A 21299-nucleotide genomic window follows, 5' to 3' on the forward strand; every position below is an offset into this window, starting at 1 on the left:
GCTTCAAGTATAAATGTTAGACTTGTAGCAAAAAGTTATACTCATAAAGAATGTATTGATTATAAAGAATCTGTTTCTCTGGTTGCCATGCTCAAGTCAATCCGTATGTTGTTATCCATTGCAGCGACTCTCAATTACGTGATCTGACAAATTGATGTTAAGATAACGTTTTTGAATAATTTTTTTGAAGAGAGCATCTATATGATGTAACATAGCATATATATAGCTAAAGGAAACAAGCATAACTTGCTTAAATCTATATATGAGCTTAAGCAAACATCTCACTCATGGAATCAATGATTTGATCAAGTGATCAAGACTTTTGAGTTTGAGCAAAGCGTAGATGAATCTTGTGTTTATAAACGTTTATGGGATGAATGTGGTATTTCTCGTTCTATATGTCGATGGCATTCTACTTGTTGGGAATTATATACGGACATTGTTATCAATTAAATTGCGGTTAACCCAATAGTTTAACATGAAGGACTTAGTAGAAACTAATTTTCTTCTAGGCATTCGAATCCTAAGAAATAGAAAGAATAAAGTAATATCACTGTCTCAAGCTTCATACATATATAAGATATTGGAGCATTATGTAATGACAGATTTGAAGAAGGGAAATCAACCCTCTGTAGCAGGATTTCATCTTTTTTTAGAGGATTATCCTAAGACAGTGGAAGAAAGAGAGAACACGAGAAAGGTTTTTTATGCTTCGGTAGTATGAAGTCTCATGTATGTTATACATACATCTAGATATCTGTTTTGTAGTGAGGTTGATAAGTCGATATCAGCCAAATTCAAAACTAAGGCACTGACAAATAGTTAAGCATATACTCAACTATTTATGGAGAACGAGAGATTATATGCTTGTGTATTTCGAAGGAGATCTTACTCCTATCAGATATACTAATTCTCACTTTTAAATGTGTCAAGATTCGAGGAAATTGACATCCAACTATATTTTTATTTTAAACAACAGATCCATAATATAAATAAGTGTAAACTGCTAACATCACTTTGGTGCAAATCATAATTTCTAAATACTAATTTCTCCTAGAAGTTCAATCAAAGTACGTTTGTTCTCTTTCTAATTGAAAAATAGAATAAAATAAAATATCCTTTTCTTCCCTTTCAAGTTATATTTGCTGTAGAGATATTAGAGGTGAGTGAAAGTTTTAACTCAGCATTTATGTTTTCTGTTTTAATTTTGTTTCGTTAGTTTTATTTATTATTATTATTATTCAAAATTATAGCATGTTTTTTTAAACATTTATTATTACATTATTTTAGGAAAATTAACAAAGAAAAAATGCATGTCAATGAAAATATAAAGGAGAAAATTTATATAATTACATTTCTTTTTGTCCAAAAGTTGGTCTCGGATAAAATTTTTTACACGAATCGATCCCGTTTCAATTGAAATATTAAAAAGTATTTTTAAATTTAAATTTAATTATAAAATATATAACATATTAATTAAGAGTATATTTTTAATATATTTTTATTTTTTAATAGTAGAATGAGCTTTTTCTTGCATACTTTAACAGCCTATGAGTGGAGTACTTTAAATTTTAATTTTTTTTCTTTCATGATTTTTTGGGTAAACTATTCAGTAAGTAACTCAATTTGATAACTCAACTTTTAAAATTTTCAAAATGGATATCAAACTAATTTAGTTTGTTTTCTTTGTTTATTTTTGTTAAGTGCTGTTAAGCATTTGACAGGGTTGATTAATAGTTGAAAAATTGATATAATAACAGATTTCGCCATCGAATTTAACGTGATGTGTCAATTTAATTATAAATTTAAAAAAAAATTATATGTTAATGTTTACGTATTGTTTCAAATTTGTCCTAATTCTAAAAATTATATATAAAATAAATATTTTTAAGGAATTATAATATAATTGAAAAAAATAATATTTTAATATAACTTTTTCGAAAATATTTATGTATTATATATTGAATTCTATAGAATTAGAATCAAATTAAGATAATATGTAAATGTTAAAATATTACTTTTTAAAATTTATGGCTAAATTGACACATGTAAAAATTGATAGTTAAATATATTATTATATCGATTTTTGAACTACCACCTCACACTTTTTTAAAAAATTTAACCACACTTAACGGAAATAAAACAAATAAAACCAAACTCAATTAATCAAGTAACTATTTGAAAGTTTAAAAAATTGGTGATCAAAAAAGAAATTATTGGGGAACTTGCAGTGTAATTTACCATTTTTAGTTAAGGTTTTTTTATGATTGTTTTGTTATGAAAATTAGTTAATTTAATTTTAATATTTAAATAACTTAATTAATATTGACATTATTGTCTATCTAAAAAAATATAATTTTAAATAAACTTGAATGTATTTACCCTTTTATTTAAGAATTTATCAAATAACGACTTTTTTTTATTACTCAATTCTAAAAAATTACAATTTTCAACGATAGTTGGATTGGATGCACTTAATCGTAATTTGCTAGTAATAATTTTTTTAACATGTAAACTTAATTCACGCACCATTACGTCACATAATATATTTTCAATGGAAGGAAGTTTCCAGGTAAGGAAGTTCGAAGTAGTATTAGTCCGGTTTTTTTATAACCTAATCTCTTCTTTTTCTTATGGAAAACGCCTTGGTCCATTAAGTCTCCTTCCGAATTTTCTTCTTTGACTGCCACTCTCTCTTTTATTTTTTCTACCCAACCCCCAAATTTGCTCCAGTTCTTTTTTTAATATAATATATATTTTTCTCTAATTCTAAATCATGTGAAATAAAGTTTGTTTTGTGATCAATTTTTGCTTTCTTGTTGAGAAAGCTTTTTTTTTTTCAATCATAAAGAAAAAAAAAAGAGAATTTTTTTATCATCAAGAGAGATGACAGTGGCGGCGAAAGCTGCGACGACTGATTCATGTTTTGGCGAGGATCAAGTGTGGCCACCGGGGTTTAGGTTTCACCCAACTGACGAGGAGCTGGTTCTTTATTATTTAAAGAGAAAGATCTGTAGAAGAAAGCTCAAACTTGATATCATAAGGGAAACTGATGTTTACAAGTGGGATCCTGAGGAGTTGCCTGGTAAAATTTTCTCTCTTTTTCTAACCCTCAAATTATTATTTGATTCTTGGCTACATGTTTAGTTTAACTGATAATTGAGCAAATATATCCGTTGACTTCGTTTCCCTTTTATTAAATTGCTTTTTCTTTTTTTTGTGGGTTTGTTTTGATTTTAATTGTTATTGTTTTGTTTATCGTATGGGTTTGTATTGTGAAGAATATGTGGGCTATTCGTTTTTGTATGTTGAAATTGCTGTTTTTATCTCTTCATTTTTTTTCTTATTCATTTTAGAACATCCTTGGATTACGTTGACTTTGGTTTGTGCAATAATTCTACTGTTTGTTTGTATGGATTTTTATGATGGAACTATTGGCCTAAATGATTTATTCAGGCTCCATAGTCCTTAAATCAGATTAACCAATGGGGTTTTCAGATGTCTCAATGATTCGTTAGAACAGTGGTTTGTTTTTTGTTCCTATTCGAGGCTCTTGATTCTATTTGTCTTTTAGATGGACTGCTTGTTTGAAAAACTTCAAGCAGTAGCTAACGTTTGTTGGTTCCTACTTTCCGATTTTGCTTTATTTGTTGTATTAGCGGCTTTCTAATGAGCGAAAAATATGTTATACAGCACAATCAATACTGAAGTCTGGAGATAGACAATGGTTCTTCTTCAGTCCAAGAGACAGGAAATATCCTAATGCAGCAAGGTCAAACAGGGCAACTGGACACGGGTATTGGAAGGCAACAGGAAAGGATCGTACTGTTACCTGTAATTCTCGGACTGTTGGAGTCAAGAAAACGTTGGTTTTCTACAGAGGGCGTGCACCTATTGGTGAGCGAACTGATTGGGTGATGCATGAGTATACCCTTGATGAAGAGGAGCTCAAGAGATGCCAGAACGTAAAGGTATGCGGCTGAAGAAGTTTGCCAAGAAACTTTTCTAGTTTTAGTCCTGTATATTTTCTTTTTATTATTTCTCTGTTTCTCTTTTGCATTTCAGGACTATTATGCTCTTTATAAGTTGTACAAAAAAAGTGGACCTGGCCCTAAAAACGGAGAGCAGTATGGGGCACCATTTAAAGAGGAAGAATGGGCAGATGAGGAATATGCTAGTAAAGCAGTAGATGTAATCACCCCTGTCAAACAACCAAATGAGGCCATTCCTGATGACATTGTAAAAGCTAAAAATCAAATTCAATCGCCATTGAATGATATTGAAGAGTTTATGAGGCAATTCACTGCTGAGCCTGCACTTCCCCAGGCACAAGCTCATTTTGACAATATATTGCCTCGGCTTGCTGGTGAAGAAGAGATACAAAGTACTTTGCTGGACACATCTCCGAGGGATGTACTCCTTCCTAAGCCACTTGAGGTTGTACATGACCATGCAAGCTTTGAACTCTCCCAGTCACCTACATCTCGTTTGCAGTTGCTAGAGGCACCTGAGGTCACTTCTGTTTCTGATCAGTTTGAACAAATTCCACAAATATGTGAAGAGGACTTCCTGGAAATTGATGATCTCACCTCCAATGTTGAGAAACCTGTGGAGAATGGGCTGCAGTTCAATGACTGGGATGGACTGGGTGAATTTGATCTCTACCGTGATGCAGCAATGTTTCTACAGGACATTGGACCTATTGAACAAGGAATAGTTCCATTCTCATATACTGAAAATATGATAAATCAGGTAAGTTACCCATTGGAACCGCAATTGCAACACCAGTCAAATACCAATCATATGGATCAAGAACTACAGTTCCAATTGAATGCCACTGGTTTTGATAAGCAGTTGCAGCTTCAACCGAATGCCTTTGGGAATAATCAACAGGTGCAGTCTCAATTGAATACAATCAGTGATAATCAGCCTCAATTGAATGCCTTCGAGGATGGTATATTAAATCAGGTCGGTTATCAATTTCATTCCTCTGCAAATAACATGATGGATCAGCAATTGGTACCAAATTCAACTGTGGATCAGGTGGATTACCAGTTGCCGTTCCAGTCTTTTGGAAATGAGATGGAGCGACAGCTCCAAGCGGATCAGATCAATGGTTCAATTTGGACAAATGATCAGAGTGGTGATGTCTTTACTCCATCAGGATCGAATCTTGGGAATGCCTCTTCAAGTTCAGGTAGAACACGTGCGGAAATCAACGTGCATTCATTTGTGAAATTATCTTGCATTCACTGAACTGTTTATTTGTTTTGGACAAAGTTGTTGTCTTAGCCTTTCCTTGCAAAGTTCTTGATGAAATGGTTGGTTTGGTAGACATGCCAAAAGTCCACGTGGCAAAAAACCTTTCTTAAAAATGAAATTTGAGCCCGCTTCAAGAGCTCTTCTGATACGACTATTTTCATTTATAGTTACTTATAGTGACTAGAATGCTAATATTCAACTACTTTTTTGTCATTGGAAAAGCTAGTCACTCCTTTACTGCTTTACTGTAAAATTTTGCTTATATATGGTTATTTTGGTTATCTTTAGGTTTGGTGTACAATGGTAATAATCAAGATGAAGGTGACAAAAAGGGCGAGGGTGCAAGCCGATTTTCTACTGCACTGTGGTCATTTGTGGATTCAATACCTACTACTCCTGCTTCTGCATCTGAGAGTCCTTTGGTAAACCGAGCCTTTGAGCGAATGTCTAGCTTCAGTAGGTTGAGAATGAATGTTAGAAACACCAATGCGTTGACAGTCAATGGTGTCACAACTGCTCGGAGGAGAAGCAGGAATAAGGGGTTCTTTTTATTTTCTATTTTAGGTGCATTGTGCGCTATATTATGGTTTCTGATAGGGATGGTTAGGGTCGTAAGGAGTTCGATCTCCTCATGAAGATATAATGTAAGTGGGAAGTTTTGTTAGTTATGTTCTACTGGGAAGTTGGTGAAATTGTTGCATAGTGAAGTCCAAATTTGTCATTAAATTAAAAAGTTTTTAATGTCTCAGGAAGAAGTGTTAGTAGAAGGAAAGCATAATAGGTACCTTGAAATTTCTTTCTAGTAGAAGTTCTTGTGTGTCGTAAATACCGTATTTATATGTAGTTATCACGTTGAAACCTCTTCTCTGTTTTTGACAAATATGAACTGAAGCAGTCAGTCAAGCAAATTTAGCTGCCATGCGCGGCCAGCTAACTACTATGATACACCATCTTTATCTTTAACACTGGTAATTAAATTGTTTGGATATGGCATGGCATCCTTGGGGAAGAGGTGTTAAATTTAGGGGGTGAGCGTTCGATCGAATTGAATTGAATGAAAAAATTTCGAATTAATCGAGTTGACGAATCATATTTTACCATTTTAATTTGATTTGAAATTTTTTCGAATCAAGTCGAATGAGATGAAATTCAAATAAAATCGAATATATTTGTTTGAGTTAAATTTTAAAAAATAATTTTAGGTCCTTGCAACTATTGTCATTCATTGTAATAAAATTTGTCCATGTTAATCAAAATTTTTATTAACTTTCATCACCTCATAATTTATTTATTAAACTTTTATATATGAGTTAGCTTTTTTGCTTGCTTAGTTGTTTCAATTATCTTTAAATTCTTGTCATTATATATTTTGGAATTAAAAAATATGTTAAATGTAAAAATGTGATTTTTTAATAAAAGTTATTTTAAAGATAAAATGTGAAATTAATATCAATATAAAATTTTAACACGAATATTTAATGGCATAATTAATAATTTAATTTTAATATAAATATTCAATATGACTAAAAAATTCAATAATATAAATAATATAAAATGTGAAATTTAATTTAATAATATAAATAGTAGATATAAATAAAATTATTACTATTGATGTCTAGTGATTTTTTTGGATAATTTTAATTTTTTATTTGAAAGGGTGAGAGTAAAAGTTTAGGGAAAAAATAAAAAATTTTGAGGATTAAAAATTTGAGGGAAAATAAATAAATAGAGGGAGTAAAATTTTAGAGGAAAAATATTAAAAAAAATTAGGGGGGGGAGGGGATGGGTTTGGGTAGATGGGAGGTGGGATGGGAAAGAAGTAAAAATTTTAGGGAGAAAGTGGGAGTAAAAATTTTGGGAGAAAATAAAAAGTTTTTGAGGGTTTTTGGCAATAAAATTTTGAGAAAAAGTAATTGGGATAGTAAAATTTTGGTGGGAAATGGATTATGGGTAGGTTGGGGGGTTTGGGATGGAATGAGAGTAAATATTTTAGGAGAAAATGAGGAGTAAAAGTTTTGAGGGAAAAGTAAAAAAGTTTGGAAGTTTGGGGTAAAAATGTAAAATATTATAGTTTGATATTCGAATTATTCGAATTCGAAAGCTTAACTCGATTCGAACTCGAAATTTGAAAAAAAATTCGAGTTGAGTCGAATAACTCGATTTGTTTAGCTCGAAATTTAATTTTTTTTTTTAATTTTTTCAAGTCGAATCGAGTTTTGCTCACCCTTAATGTTAATGGTTTGTAATTGATAGAGATCTGGTGTACTACCTTGAGAAATATAGGAGATATTATGTTTGGTTTAGGTTGGATCAGTTAGTTTTACCTGTAAAAGTCTTGTTTTGATTTGGATGGGTCTGATTTAACTTTAACTGTAATCCAATAATAAAATTTATTTTAATTTGATTTTAAATTATAAAAATATTAATATAAATAACTTTTAAATGATGATAACGATAATAATAAAGGTAATTAAGGTTTGGGCATAAAATGACACACTTCTATTTGATCTGTTCCATGAAAATATTTCTAGATGTGTGGGCTCATTTAAAATAATTTATTGAGACGTATATCTTGGTTCTTGAATAAATCTTGTAAGTTATAGTCCTTGGGTTCTTGCTTTTGATCCGCGGAAATCGCCGGTAATTATAACTCCAAAGCTATGTGGCATATCATATTATTTTGTTCCAAAAATAACTTAGAAAGAAGGAAACACATTTTAGCAGAGCAAAAAAACAGACAAAAGAAAGCATTTAAATCAACATAGGGCAAAGGACCTGATTAGGTCTGACTAACGTATCATGATGCAGGTAAAAGTTTTAATATTTTGGTGCATTTCCCACTCAATAGAGTTGCTTAAATTAAGCCCGTTTCACAGCTTACGAAGGGAAGAGATGAGGCAGGCACCTTGGAATTATCCGTTATGGATGCCTCTCTATACCCCCATCTCAATGCTTACTTTAATGAGTTCTCTCAATAATATATATCTCTAGATAAAACTTCTCAACTTCTAATTTAACTTCCTTAAAGAATAAAGACCTCATCTTTCAATTTACATAGTCTACGCCTCATACATCCCGCTTTTACTCTATAATATAATAAGATTGTAAAGGTGCTATTGGCAAGGCAAGTATGGAGTCTATGAGGTTATTTTCTATGTCTGGCCTTTTTGTTTTGCCACTCGTGGCACTAATGATACCGGCGACTATTGGGAGCGGTTGGCAAAGATGCAGATTTCCAGCAATATACAACTTTGGGGACTCTAATTCAGACACTGGGGCTTGTAATGCGGCAGTGGCTGAGATTCCATCACCATATGGCCAAACCTTCTTCAAGCAACCTTCAGGACGAGCTTCTGATGGTCGTCTCATCATTGATTTTTTAGGTTAGTAGTTTGCTGATTATATTCCCACTACTATGCAAATGGACATTATCCCTGAATTTTTCTAAGAATCGGCCCGAACTCAGTTGGCTAGTGGTAGGCTCTTTGCAGCTTATATTAGAAGTAGAACTAGTCAATTCATATATTACTGACAGTTTCTTATTATATTACCTTGTGCAGCTGAGAATTTGGGATTACCATACCTGAGTGCCTACCTGGACTCAATTGGGACAAATTTCAGGCATGGTGCTAATTTTGCAACAGGTGGGTCTTGCATTCAACCTGCATGTGGATATAGCCCCTTCAACCTTGCAACGCAAGTTTCTCAATTCATACACTTCAAAGCTTGCACAACTGCTCTCTACAACCAACTCTGCCTCAACTGTGAGTCTTCTTCTCTGCATTTTTGTACATAAAGCACTTTATCATATAGAAGATAGTAGAGAACAGGTGAGGTATGCAGGGTGGACCATTCACGCGAAACCCTTGGGGACGGGGTAGCTGGCAGAGTCATGATGGAGGGGTTGGTATCTCTAAGAAATGAAATATTTGAATTTGTGAACGTTGGTATACAGGAAAGATACCAGCACACTGTATTGATCTTCCAAGACCTGATGACTTCTCAAAAGCTATATACACATTGGATATTGGACATAATGACCTAGCGTATGGTTATCTTCAACATCGAGCCGAAGGAAGAATTCGAGCTTCCATTCCCAATATGCTTACCCTGTTTTCCCAAGCAGTCCATGTAAGAAAAAATGGAATGCTTCTTGGGGCTTGCAAAAAATGTACGGTTTGTAGTAGTAGTAGTAGTAGTATTTACTTACATTTGTCTATGTTCCAGGTATTGTACAGTGAAGGGGCTAGGATATTTTGGATGCATAACATGGATCCAATGGGGTGCTTGCCTTTCAGTGTTACGATGTACCAACCAAAGGCTCACAATGTGGACCGAAACGGGTGTGTGATGCCTCAAAATGAGATGGCTAAAGAGTTCAACAGGCAGCTTAAGGACAAAGTGTCCCAGCTGAGGACACAACTTCCTTCAGCGGCTTTCACTTACGTCGATGTCTATTCAGCCAAATATGCTCTAATTAGCAATGCCAAACAACAAGGTAACTGTCCGAAAGTTGTCACACTCACACCGATCAAAGTGGTTGGCAATGGGATGGTGGTCTAACTGCCATGGTTTTGGTGATTGCAGGGTTCGTAGATCCTCGAACGTTTTGCTGTGGCAGCTACGGACACCATGGTCACCATGTTGATTGCGGGAAGAAAGTTAATGGAACAGTTTATGGGAGTTCATGTAGGTACCCATCAAGGCACATTAGTTGGGATGGAATACACTTCACAGAGGCAGCCAACTTGTGGGTTGCAAATCGCACACTTAATGGCTTTTTCTCCGATCCCCCGGTTTCTATCGACAAGGCTTGTCATCGGCCACAACTATAGGTTGTTGCTAAAAATAGGCTTCAAATTAAATATTTTAACTGTAGTTGTCTTACAAAATCAAAATAAAAAAATATTTCTCTTAATATGCGTTATTATCAAACTCTTGTATTTTTCTTTTTGAGAAATAAGTGCCTTCATTTACTATTAATATTGTTGAATAATTGTGAAGCGATTATAGCTTTTCCGTGCTTTTATGGTATGTTTTGTACGCTATAATAGAATAAGAATATAACGAAATGTTATTATATGATATTGAAATAGAGCCGATTGAAATAAGATGAGCATAATGTTAGTTTGGTTTAGTGAAATAGAATAAGTGTTGTAAATGTATTATTATGTTTGGTTCAAAGGAATAGATATTATAAATTTAAAGGAATATCAAAGTTAAACTAAGTATAATTTGAATAGTGTGAGAGAGAGCAAAATATTTTTTTATTTTATTTAATACTAATATAATTATTTTATTTAATATTAATATTAATATAAAATTTGAATTTATTATTATCTTTTTTATATATTTTAAAATTTTATATATTAATTTTGTCAACAATCATGTTTTTATTTTTATATACTTTTTAAATTTATTATTATATTGTTTTGAAAATATTTATGTATTTTTCTATATTTCTTTGAATTTTTTAAAATTAAGATTAAATTGAGAATATTTATAAATTTTGAGGGTTAACATTTTTAAATTATAACTAGATCGATATAATATGTAAAATTTGAGAGTTTAATTTATTATTATATTATTTTTTAACTGTCACGTCAATTTCCCATTTGTGATTTTAACGAGGGTGACCGAATTATTTACTTAAATTGTTAACTTTTATTTTGGACGCCTAAAATAATTTTTTTAATAATTAAATAACTATAGGTATGATTTATTTTTAAATATAAACTTGTATTCTAAATATCTAATTTCTATTCTAATAAACATGCCATAGAATATTTGTATTTTATAACCATAATATAAAATTATTCTATCTAATTTTTTTTTTGTAATTATTGATTTAATTTTTACTGGATTGATATAATATTATTTGTAATGTAAGAAAATTTAGGTTTGTGTAAGCTAAAACATGTTGTAATCTGATTGCTTAATAATAAAAATGTATAACGAGATTATTGAAAAAAATTCTTCCTCGTAATTATATTCCATTTACTTTTTGCATTTAAACACCAATACTATTTATGATTAAACAATCATTATCGTTTTAGGAGAAAAAAACAGAAAACAAATAAAAAGTAGGCAAAGCCTCCAAAAATTGAAAAAACGAAAATTACTGAAAAGGTGATTAAGCAGCAGCCTGCCTTCATTTCCTTTTGGCTGAAAATTTTGTCGTTCAGATTTCACAGAGGGAAGAAGAAATCAAGTTATTTTTTCATTTTTCTTCACTTTCTCGTGACTGAAAAATACAGAGAAAACGAAAGCCAAATCTTTGGAGAAACCAATTTAGCGTCCGCCCATTGAATTCGAAAAGAGGCGGAGGAGAAAGAGCGATGTGAAGGAAGAAGAAGATGAAGCCGCAGCGCCGCTTCACCTTCTTCTCCTATTGATTTCCAGCCCCCTCTTCATGGCCTCTTCTCAGCATCGCTGCGTTTTCGGTCAATCTCTCTCTGATTTGCTTCTGGTTTTTTAGATTGCTTTTCTGTTTAATTGCTGAGAAATTTTTTAACAACTAATCACATGATTTTATTTTTGTTTTCATTTTTTAATTGATGTTATTTGGAAGGCTTTTTTTCCCTCTTAATGAATTTAGTGAAATTTGGTGTTTATTTTTTTGGTTGGCAGTTGGGAATATACCATATGATGCTACTGAGGAACAGCTTATAGAAATCTGCAGGGAGGTTGGCCCGGTTGTTTCTTTCAGGTTTGGGATTTTCATTTTTAATATTTCAACATTTGAAAATCAATTTCCTTAAAGGGATTCGGCTTCAATTTCTCTTTAAGTTCAAATCTTTTAGGTTTGTAACTATGCCAGAAAAGAACCGGTACCTGTTATTGAATGCAAATACCTGATTGTTTTAACTGCTTAGTTTTCATATTTGATTATGATGATTGGGAATAGTACAACGGCTACGTAGTTATGAGGATATGATAGTTGAAAATTTAAAACCTTTTGAACTTGACAGATATGGTGGGATCTAAGTTATTGAGGAATATGGGAAAAAAAACCTACACACTCATTCACTAAACATGCAGATAGAAACATTGATATATACTAGCTCCCTTTGCAAACTAGTTTGGGTGCATGCACTACAAAATATCTTCATTAAGAATCTTTGTTAACTTAATTTGAGATGAAATTGCTTTTTGGAAGATATATATATTAATGTTCTTCATTTCTAATTAACCCTCTTAATTTCAGATTGGTTATTGATAGAGAAACTGGTAAACCAAAAGGTTATGGGTTCTGTGAATACAAGGATGAGGAGACAGCTCTAAGTGCACGAAGGAATCTTCAAGGTTATGAGATCAATGGCCGGCAGTTGCGAGTTGATTTTGCTGAAAATGACAAAGGCTCTGATCGAAATCGAGAACAGGTGTACCCTTTTTTCTGCATCTTTTATTTTTTTCATCAGGGTGATAATTTAGCACCGTCATAGTTTCTCTTCTCACAGTGACATTGGTTAGATGTGATTATATGAACACTGGTTTTGATGACAAAGGCAGTGTAGGTGGCTATTTAGTATTGATTAATTTAATTTAAGCCCACAAATACCCAATTTCCCTCCATTCCAAACTGTTTATATCTGTATTTTAAAGTGTAATTTCAGTTACCTTGGCAGAGTATGTTTCCTATGTGATATCTATACATCTGAATTGGGGCTAATGGATGGTCTATGCAATTTTTATGCTAATGCCTAGGCTCTCATGCATGAAATTTACTTTGATCTGTTGGATGATATAAAAAGATGTTTGCTCTTGTGTATGTATTACTTGGTGCTTCAGGTTACGCTTATAAGGTTTTTAATTTTTGAATTCCTGTATGTTTATTATTTTATCAGGTAATATATTCTAGTTCTTAAAAAAAGTGATAGAAAGGACAAAAAAGCTGCAATGAACTTGATATCATGGACTAATGCCTCCACATTCACATCCCTTCTGAAAGAAAGAGAGATTAATCATTAAATCTAGGACAAGCCTTCAGCCTTCTATATTAGACTGTCATCGCAGAAATTATAGGAAAATACAAATTGTGATAAAGTTATTTATGCTTATGTAAACGCATAGTTGTGATGTGCTTGCAAGGATATGTTTGCTAAATATTTCAGGGACTTTTAAAGTTTGCTATTTGGCTTGAACCATTCTATTGGATGATAGATCTACTATCATGCTTCATACTGACAATCTAACTCTCTGGTCTATAACCTTGGTGGTAACTGAGGTTTATTCCAATGCAACAAAAGCCCATGTACATGCACTATCCTACTGCTTTGGATTATATTTCTTCAATATAATGGTTTTCTTCCTTCTGTTTGGTTTGATATTTTGGTTTTTCAAAATTAGATTTTATTTATAAGCTTAAACAGTGAATTTTGTTTTATTGCAGGGCCGTGGTGGACCTGGACTGGCAACAAACTTTGGTTAGTAGTTATGTTTCTTTCAGAATATATTCTTTTTTGAGGAATAAAAGCTGATTTGCCCCTTTTTAACTGACACATCACAGACCCTCAAAAACAACTAGGAGGCCAAGCAGTCCACGGCGAATCTTTTCACCTGCAGCCTATTGGTCTCCATTCAGCTATAACTGCTGCTGCTCTCATGGCTGAAGCTCTTGGTGGTGTGCAGCAAAATCAAAATGCTTTGCTGAGTCAGCCAGTACCAACCAGTGACCCACTAACACTTCATCTTGCCAGAATGTCTAGGAACCAGCTGAATGAAATTATGTCTGAGCTGAAGGTAAGCTTTGAGCAATACATACTGTTATAAGGAGCTTTGCTCCTTTAATTAATTGTATTCTTTCATGTCTTCTCTCAACAGAAAATGGCTACACAAAATAAGGAACTAGCTCGTGAGCTATTGCTTTCAAAACCTCAGTTGCTGAAAGCTATTTTTCAGGTATTTTTCATTGTTTGGTGTTTCTTTAAAAGAAACTATGAAGAGATAATATTTATCTTAGACATTTAATATCTATCTCATATATTTTCATCTAGTGTCCCTTAATTAAAAATGGTCCTTTAAACACTCCAAATTCCAAAAAGGAAATGAGTTTATTGTAATAAATTCAAACCTTTTATGTTTATAAGCTGCATGAAGAGAGTTCTTGAATGCATCTAATGTGTTTTGTGAGTATATGTTATGTATTTTTTCATAGCATTCAAGTTATCATTTATTACTGCTAGTTTTCTGACATGTTCATTTTACATATGACTATTATGCAATTTAGTTTTCATTTTTTCACAAACTGTGTTGAGATCATTTTTATTTGAACTATCAAATATATAAGAAAATCAAAGTATTTTTGTTAAGAAAAATGATAATTTAGTCTACAAAATGTAATAATGTTGATAGTTCATCACATGGTCTTGAATTATGCCCTTTATTTTTATAACAATGAAACTCTAGATGTTAGAAAATCTATCAAAATAGAAAGGTGTTCTTTGTCTTCACAGAAGTTTTACACGTTTTAAGACACTTTTATTTGATAAAGATATAGATTTGGTCTTACTTCTTTGCCTTTGCTTTTGCTTTTCAGGCTCAAATTATGCTTGGAATGGTTACCCCTCAAGTGGTTTGTTTCATTATCTCAAAAAAAGAAAAAAAGATAGCTGTTTGTTCAGTGCTTTGAAATATTGTTGCATAAAGAAAATTTTATTTTGAATTTTGCAGTTGCAGATGCCAAACATAAGACAGCCTCTTGGTCAACCTGCACAGATTCCATTACAGGATGGCCAGCATAGTCTGCAGCCAACAGCACAGACTCTTTCTCCAATGGTTCAGGTTGGCTTGGTTCCTAAAGTACAAAGTCAAATAGCTTCTGTGCCTCTTAATTCTTTAGCTCGCAACCAAGTTTCTGCTACCCTACAATCAACTTTGCAGCCTCGGACACAGCTTCCACAACATTCCAGCAATTATGTTCTACCACCAGCCGCTGCACATTCTGGAGTTCCCAAAATTCCTTCTTTAAACACCTCTGTTAGACCACAAATTCAGGTAGCAAATTCTTCATCTTTGAACCAGCAATCGCAGCCATCATTGCTGCACTCAGGACAGCTTGCAACTGCTAATTTAAGTCACAGCAGTCGGATGGTCTCGCCAAATGTTGTCATGCAATCAGCTCCTCTGCCTCATCCTTCCTTATCAGATGCCAGCTTCCAGGTGCAAAAGCTTCTTTCACAGTACATGCCACTAGAGAAGTTTTAGCAATGGTTTATGTTAACTACAAGCATGCGTCTTTAGATTGTGTTCTGATTTGTTTTAATATAAATTTTTTTGGAGAAACCATCAAATTATTAAATTTAAAAGTTTAATAATTTAACAGTGCCACATGTATTTTTAGGTTCCCTTTTGAATATTTAATAATAAAACATTGTTAGTTCCATTGTTTTGAAATTCAATCAGTCAAATCCTTCCAAGAGATATTTAGTTCAAGTTAGGTTTTAAGAAAATCTCTCTTATGCACATGTGAAAAAAAATTACTGAAAAGATGGTGAGTGGTCTCCATTGAACACATATTTTCTCTTTCCTATTGTTGAAAACATATCGATGGATCCTTGACCCCTTCTTTTCCCTCCCTTTCTGCAAACAAACTCCAGTTCTCTCTTGTGATCTTTTTGAGTTTGTTGCAGTAGACTGTATCTTTCTCTAATTAGTAGAACACTGGTTTTTATTTCTTTCAATGTCCTAGTATTTCATATTAACTTCTTTTTTGAAAAAAAAAAAACAGCCTGGTCCCTCAATAACACCTGGCATCGCGGAGAAATCAAACATTGTTCAAAATCATTCTGAAGCAATAAGTCAGCCACCAAAAATGGTGAAATTAGATGGGGGAAAGAGCGGTTCTTCCTCAGTTGGGTTGAATGTGACCAATGTAAGTGGATCTAAAACATTGCAAACATTTGGTGTTGATTCAGCTCCTGTTAATCAAATGCCTAGAGCACAAGAGGTGCAATATGCTGAAAAGCAGATTTCTCAGGTACTGTCTTATACTTGGTAATATCACATTTTAAATTATATAATACTTTGCTGTGAGCTCATTTTCTCATGCATCATTGCTTCAGCCTTAACAGCAGAAAGATCATTCTCAGAGTTTCAATGGCAGGGATTAGATAGGTTTCATGCAAAAGAAATATAGTTCCTGAAAATGATCTTTTATTGATTTAGTTCCTGATATCTATTTAATCATTTTGGCAATTCCCAGAAATATTAATATGAAACAGTGATAAAAAATTACACATCCCAGTCATCTTGATTGAGAAGTGAATATCATCTTGCTAATGATTTACTTAGAAAATGGCTGGGTTGTAATTTAGATGTCATCCTATGTTAAGCTATTTTCTTTGATCTCATTGTTCCAAAAACTTGAATGTGTACTGCTTTAGTTGTGTCTAATGAATGGGGAAGTAAAGCGTATTAAAGTTCAACCTGCTATTGAATGTATAGTTTTTGAGGTACTTGTAGCATTTAATACCATCAAGTTTAGTGCTTTGTCTAGTTATCAAATGCAAATCTGATCTGTAATTTCCTTTAAACCTAAGTCTCCATGTTAAGGAAAAATGTTGTTGGTATTTTCTTCTGTCTTCTCTTCTTTTCACTATTGACCAAATAACAGAGATAAGATTTGTCTCATTATCTTTACCGAAATACATTTAAAGGTTATAGTTAGGTCTGGAGGACTTTGTAAATGCTTGCAGTCTTCTTCAAGAGTAAGTTTAACTGTTTAGTTGTGCACATCTGATATTTTGAGTATGATTGGATTGAGACAATAGGGTTTTTCCAGTAGTTTTTCACTGTAATGTGTATCTTTGTGAGTGATTGGATACATAATGGCTGATCACTGGTACATGTTATAGTTGACTGTCAGATGAACACCAATCCAGTTATTTGGAAGGTAAAAATTAGTAGTCTCTAGTTGATCTTTGGCACTTGAAAATTTTCTATAGTAGTGGCGTGAGAGCTTAGATGTAAGTTTTAGTTTAAAGGACAATGGAATTGATTCCTAGATCATCAATTCTCAAAAATCTGAAGGTACCTATCCTTGTAGTGTGGTTCAAATACCAAATTGATTGGGGGGCAGTTATGGACATCTGGTATATGATTTGGTTTGGTAGACATTTAAAAAATGCTGCAGTAAGTTTCTATAACCAAGTTATTATAATCGTGGTGCATGGCTTTACAAGCTTATGCAATCTCTCTGCCAGTTCTCTGTTAATGTCAATATAGCTTTTGACCACAACAGTGGCCAATGTGAAACTCTTTGCTTACCTATAGGAGAAATCTTTAGCATTATTTATTTATTTAAAATTTTGGAATATTTTGTGCAATTTGTGGTTGATTTGATAATAATTTTGAAACTCACGATTCACACCATTGTTTGTATGTCAGCCACAGCTCGCACCTGATGTTGAGTCCGTCTTACTGCAGCAGGTGTTAAACTTAACACCAGAACAGCTGAGTTCATTGCCACCTGAACAACGCCAACAGGTCATTCAACTCCAACAGGCACTTCGGCAAGAGCATATGCAGCAGCCATCATAGCAGGTAGGCTTCCAACACCAACTATTGTCAACAGTGTCATCTTCCATCATTTTTTAAACTTTCTGGAAGAAGTGCTCTGCTGTGGGTTCATTCAAATTCTCGGTGCTTGTAAAATTACCATTTATTCTAGATACGTTTAGAAAATGGCGTGTCTCATTGATGTCACATTATGAGCTTGTTACTTGAATACATGAAAGAATCGGTGAGAGGAAAAAGGAAATGAAAATTGTCTTATCTTCTCATTCTATGCCCCTGGAGTACTTGTTAGTGTTAGTGATGTATTATTTGCCTTCAACTTGGCCTGTGGTTTACATGGGGACAGGCGATTTCTTCTCTTTTAACTTCTTTTTATAGCCTGGAAAGATAAACTTGGGATTTGATAAAAATTTTCTGAATTTCATTTTCATTCTTGGATTATGTTGGATGCATGTGTTTGAGTGTCTCTCTTGTTAAGCTATGTTAGCAATGATTTGCGGTCTTGGTAATTTAACCCTTCCAGAATAATTTATATACAAAATTGATTATTAACATATAAAATATGATTATGACATGAAAAGAAAATATGAATGTAACATGAATATGTATTCGCTCCTATTTTTTTCACCTCTTTTCTCTTTCTTTCCTTCATAATAATTATAACAATAATAACCTATTTAAAAAATAAAGCATGTAGTAAAGCCGATAAAATTAATAATATCTTCCGTGAACGTATTGAACAATATAACAATATAATAGAGAAGTAAAAATTGGTATCGTATTTCAAGTTTCAAATTAATGGTGTTGATCGGGTGAATTGGTAAAATTTAAAGGAGGTAGTATAGGCATTACCCTAAATTTGGAATCAAATAAAATAAAACAGTTTTTAATCTTCGTTAAAAACTAACTTAACCTACCTATATGTCTGTTTTTAAATAGCAAACTCTTCTATTTTTAAATTGAATTTAAACTTCAGAAATTTCTAATGATTAAAAAAAATTGCTTTGAAAAACATAATCGATTCTATTATCGACACCTACAATGGGGAGAAAGAAAACCTTATAAAGAAATTAATCAACAACTGGATTATAGATAAAAGGGTAGTGTTTATGAATAAACTATCTTTAGATATTATTACTTTTTAATTGTTTTATTTATATATATTATATAAAAGAGGAAACATCATTATACTAATATTCAATCCTTAGTTAATTTTTTTGATCGAGTTGACTCGCAGTACTAACTACATTGTATATACTATAAATAAAATATTAAATAAAATTATTTATTCATGTCAAAATGATAAAAAAGTTTCACATAAGCATTCAAGTCAGCATTTCTTAAATAAAAACGTGTATGATCAATTCTTCCACAAGTATATTTAAACATGATTTAATCACTCTTAAAATTGAAAAAATAAAATAAGTATTACTTGGCAAGACTTCAGCAAAACTTTCCATTGCCCTTATTACACAAAACAATTGACGAAATATTTGGGAAATATTAAGTCATTATACCCTTAATAGATAACTTGTATACTTCAACCGAATCCTTCTAGTTGATCCTTCTGCAGTTCGTCCTGATCTCTCCATTGCTTCCTGTCAATGGGCTTATGTTTCCCATATTGATCATGGATTGAACAAAGGCGTCGAAGAAGTCGCGTTGGCTACCAGCAAACCTGTTGACAATGGCCACGATGCTTGCGTTGGTGGTCGAGAACAATGACTGATCAGTTTGGAGAAGGCCGCGGTTGTTCTGTAGGTTTGTGTAGTAGTTGTTGTCAAAGTCATCAGCAGTTGATGAATCAAGATTTGCCAAGGCATTACCGTTCCCTCCTTGGGGACATATTTGTGCAAGTACGTCGGAAAACGTTGGGTCCAAAGTCGGATCCGTGCCGATACGACGGTTGAAAGTTTGGCATCGAGCACGGCCAAATGTATGTGCACCTGAGAATAATTAGCTAATTATTCGGAATGAAGGCATCATTCGACTGCTGATAAAGCTGAACTTCTATATCGTATTATTTGCGAGTGAGAGATATCATGTTACGTTGCATGACCACCTTTTTATAGAGATATTAATTCTGTCAAATTTTGCTATTAGTCCTTATACTATTAGTAAGTTATCGGTTTAGTTCTTGTGCTCTAACTTGATCAATTTTAGTTTTTGTACTTTTTAAATTTTTAAATTTTAGTTTTGAACTAAATGATAACAGTTAAATTTGATAGGTCAAATGTTGTTATTAGTCTCACACTATGTTTAAGTTGTGGATCTAATCTTTATTTTCTAATTTTATCATTTTTAGTCTTATATCGAATTTTGAAATTTTGAATCTTGACGTAAACCGTAACTTTAAATCTATTAACTAAAATAATGCGACTTTGAAATAATAAGTTAACATGACATTAAACATATAATAATATGTTTGTTGCATGATATTTTGCAAATAATGCTACCTTTTGGATTAAGACTAAAATTTCAAAATTTGAAAACTACATAGATTAAAAATATGATCAAATTAAAATATAAAGACTAAACATGCAACTAGGGGTGAGGGTTCGATCGAATTAAATGAAAAAAAATTGAGTTAATCAAGTTGACGAGTCCTATTTTATTATCTTAACTTGATTTGAATTTTTTTTGAATTGAGTCGAGTGAAATGGAATCTGAGTCGAGTTGAGTCGAATCGAGCAAAATTGTTCGAGTTAAAATAAAAAATTAAACATGTCAAATTAAAATTTTGGTCTAGTATAATTAATTCCATGTTATAGCCCATAAATTTAAAACTATATATATTTGAAAACTTTTTCAAAGCAAAATAATAAAAAAAATAAACTTGAATAATTAATTAACTTATATAGGTCCAAAATTATTAATTTAAAAAAATTAAAATTTCTCTATATATTCTTTAGATTTTTTTAATTTTTTTATAATATTTAAAAAAATATAAATTTTAGAATTTTTATAAAAAATTTGAATTTTAAAAATTATTTTGAACTTCCTTTTTTTTTTGAAATTCGATTTTTTTTAATCAAATTAAATTTGAAGGTGCTAAGGGTAAAGGTACCACGAATAAAATTAGAGGTATTAGTTAGACTGTTGTTTGATGCAACTTGGCAGGTGACTATATCATACCTGGAGGGCTGATGTGCTAAACACATGAACTTTCTATGTTTACTTTTTTTTAAGCAGAAATTTTATTCTCAATATTGATCAGAGGATCTAATATTCTACACTTCTCAATTAATGCTGATTGCCCTACACCTTACTTTCTAAGAGCAATAGACTAGAACATTTCTCACTTTTACAAATTCTTCTTATTAAATATGAAAATTTGGCATATATATTAATTTTATGGAGCAGTTTTAAAATTCATAATCATCATATTTATAGAATATGACTGACTAGTTATTTGACTCATTCCATTAAATACCTTAAAAATTTTTAAAAATATACATTTTATATTTGAAAAATGTTAAATATACTGAATGATCCTTGAGTTTTTTTTTTATTACTAATAG

General features: G+C 32.2%; 3 protein-coding genes and 1 pseudogene across 5 annotated transcripts; 3 read left to right on the top strand and 1 right to left on the bottom strand.

Annotated features, from left to right (window-relative positions):
• The first annotated feature begins 2577 nt into the window (after positions 1-2577).
• LOC107957703 (NAC domain-containing protein 16) lies at positions 2578-6122 on the top strand. 2 transcript variants are annotated; one of them, XM_041112091.1, is made up of 5 exons: positions 2580-3085; positions 3694-3971; positions 4066-4752; positions 4855-5197; positions 5551-6122. In XM_041112091.1, the coding sequence occupies exons 1-5, from the start codon at positions 2887-2889 to the stop codon at positions 5895-5897; spliced, it is 1854 nt and encodes a 617-aa protein (XP_040968025.1). In that variant the 5' UTR covers positions 2580-2886; the 3' UTR covers positions 5898-6122. The 2 variants fall into 2 exon arrangements, with proteins under 2 accessions (XP_016748752.2, XP_040968025.1); XM_016893263.2 differs by having other exon boundaries at positions 2578-3085; positions 4066-5197.
• Positions 6123-7914: 1792 nt separating this feature from the next.
• Positions 7915-10264, top strand: LOC107961249 (GDSL esterase/lipase At3g27950-like; annotated as a pseudogene).
• A 1057-nt stretch (positions 10265-11321) lies between these two features.
• On the top strand, positions 11322-18208 carry LOC107957702 (cleavage stimulating factor 64). 2 transcript variants are annotated; one of them, XM_041112092.1, is made up of 11 exons: positions 11323-11705; positions 11893-11971; positions 12470-12644; positions 13655-13688; positions 13772-14004; positions 14086-14163; positions 14801-14836; positions 14935-15045; positions 15145-15423; positions 15992-16240; positions 17650-18208. In XM_041112092.1, the coding sequence occupies exons 1-11, from the start codon at positions 11675-11677 to the stop codon at positions 17800-17802; spliced, it is 1458 nt and encodes a 485-aa protein (XP_040968026.1). In that variant the 5' UTR covers positions 11323-11674; the 3' UTR covers positions 17803-18208. The 2 variants fall into 2 exon arrangements, with proteins under 2 accessions (XP_016748748.2, XP_040968026.1); XM_016893259.2 differs by having other exon boundaries at positions 11322-11705; positions 14935-15423.
• Positions 18209-19332: 1124 nt separating this feature from the next.
• LOC107960654 (peroxidase 15-like) lies at positions 19333-19834 on the bottom strand. Its single transcript, XM_016896963.1, has 2 exons — positions 19828-19834; positions 19333-19724 (listed from the first exon to the last, which is right to left on the bottom strand). Exons 1-2 carry the CDS (start codon positions 19832-19834, stop codon positions 19333-19335), a joined length of 399 nt encoding a protein of 132 aa, XP_016752452.1.
• Between the last annotated feature and the right edge of the window lie 1465 nt (positions 19835-21299).

Source organism: Gossypium hirsutum, chromosome A05 (genome assembly GCF_007990345.1).
Source record: "Gossypium hirsutum isolate 1008001.06 chromosome A05, Gossypium_hirsutum_v2.1, whole genome shotgun sequence".
NCBI classification, from domain to species: domain Eukaryota; kingdom Viridiplantae; phylum Streptophyta; class Magnoliopsida; order Malvales; family Malvaceae; genus Gossypium; species Gossypium hirsutum.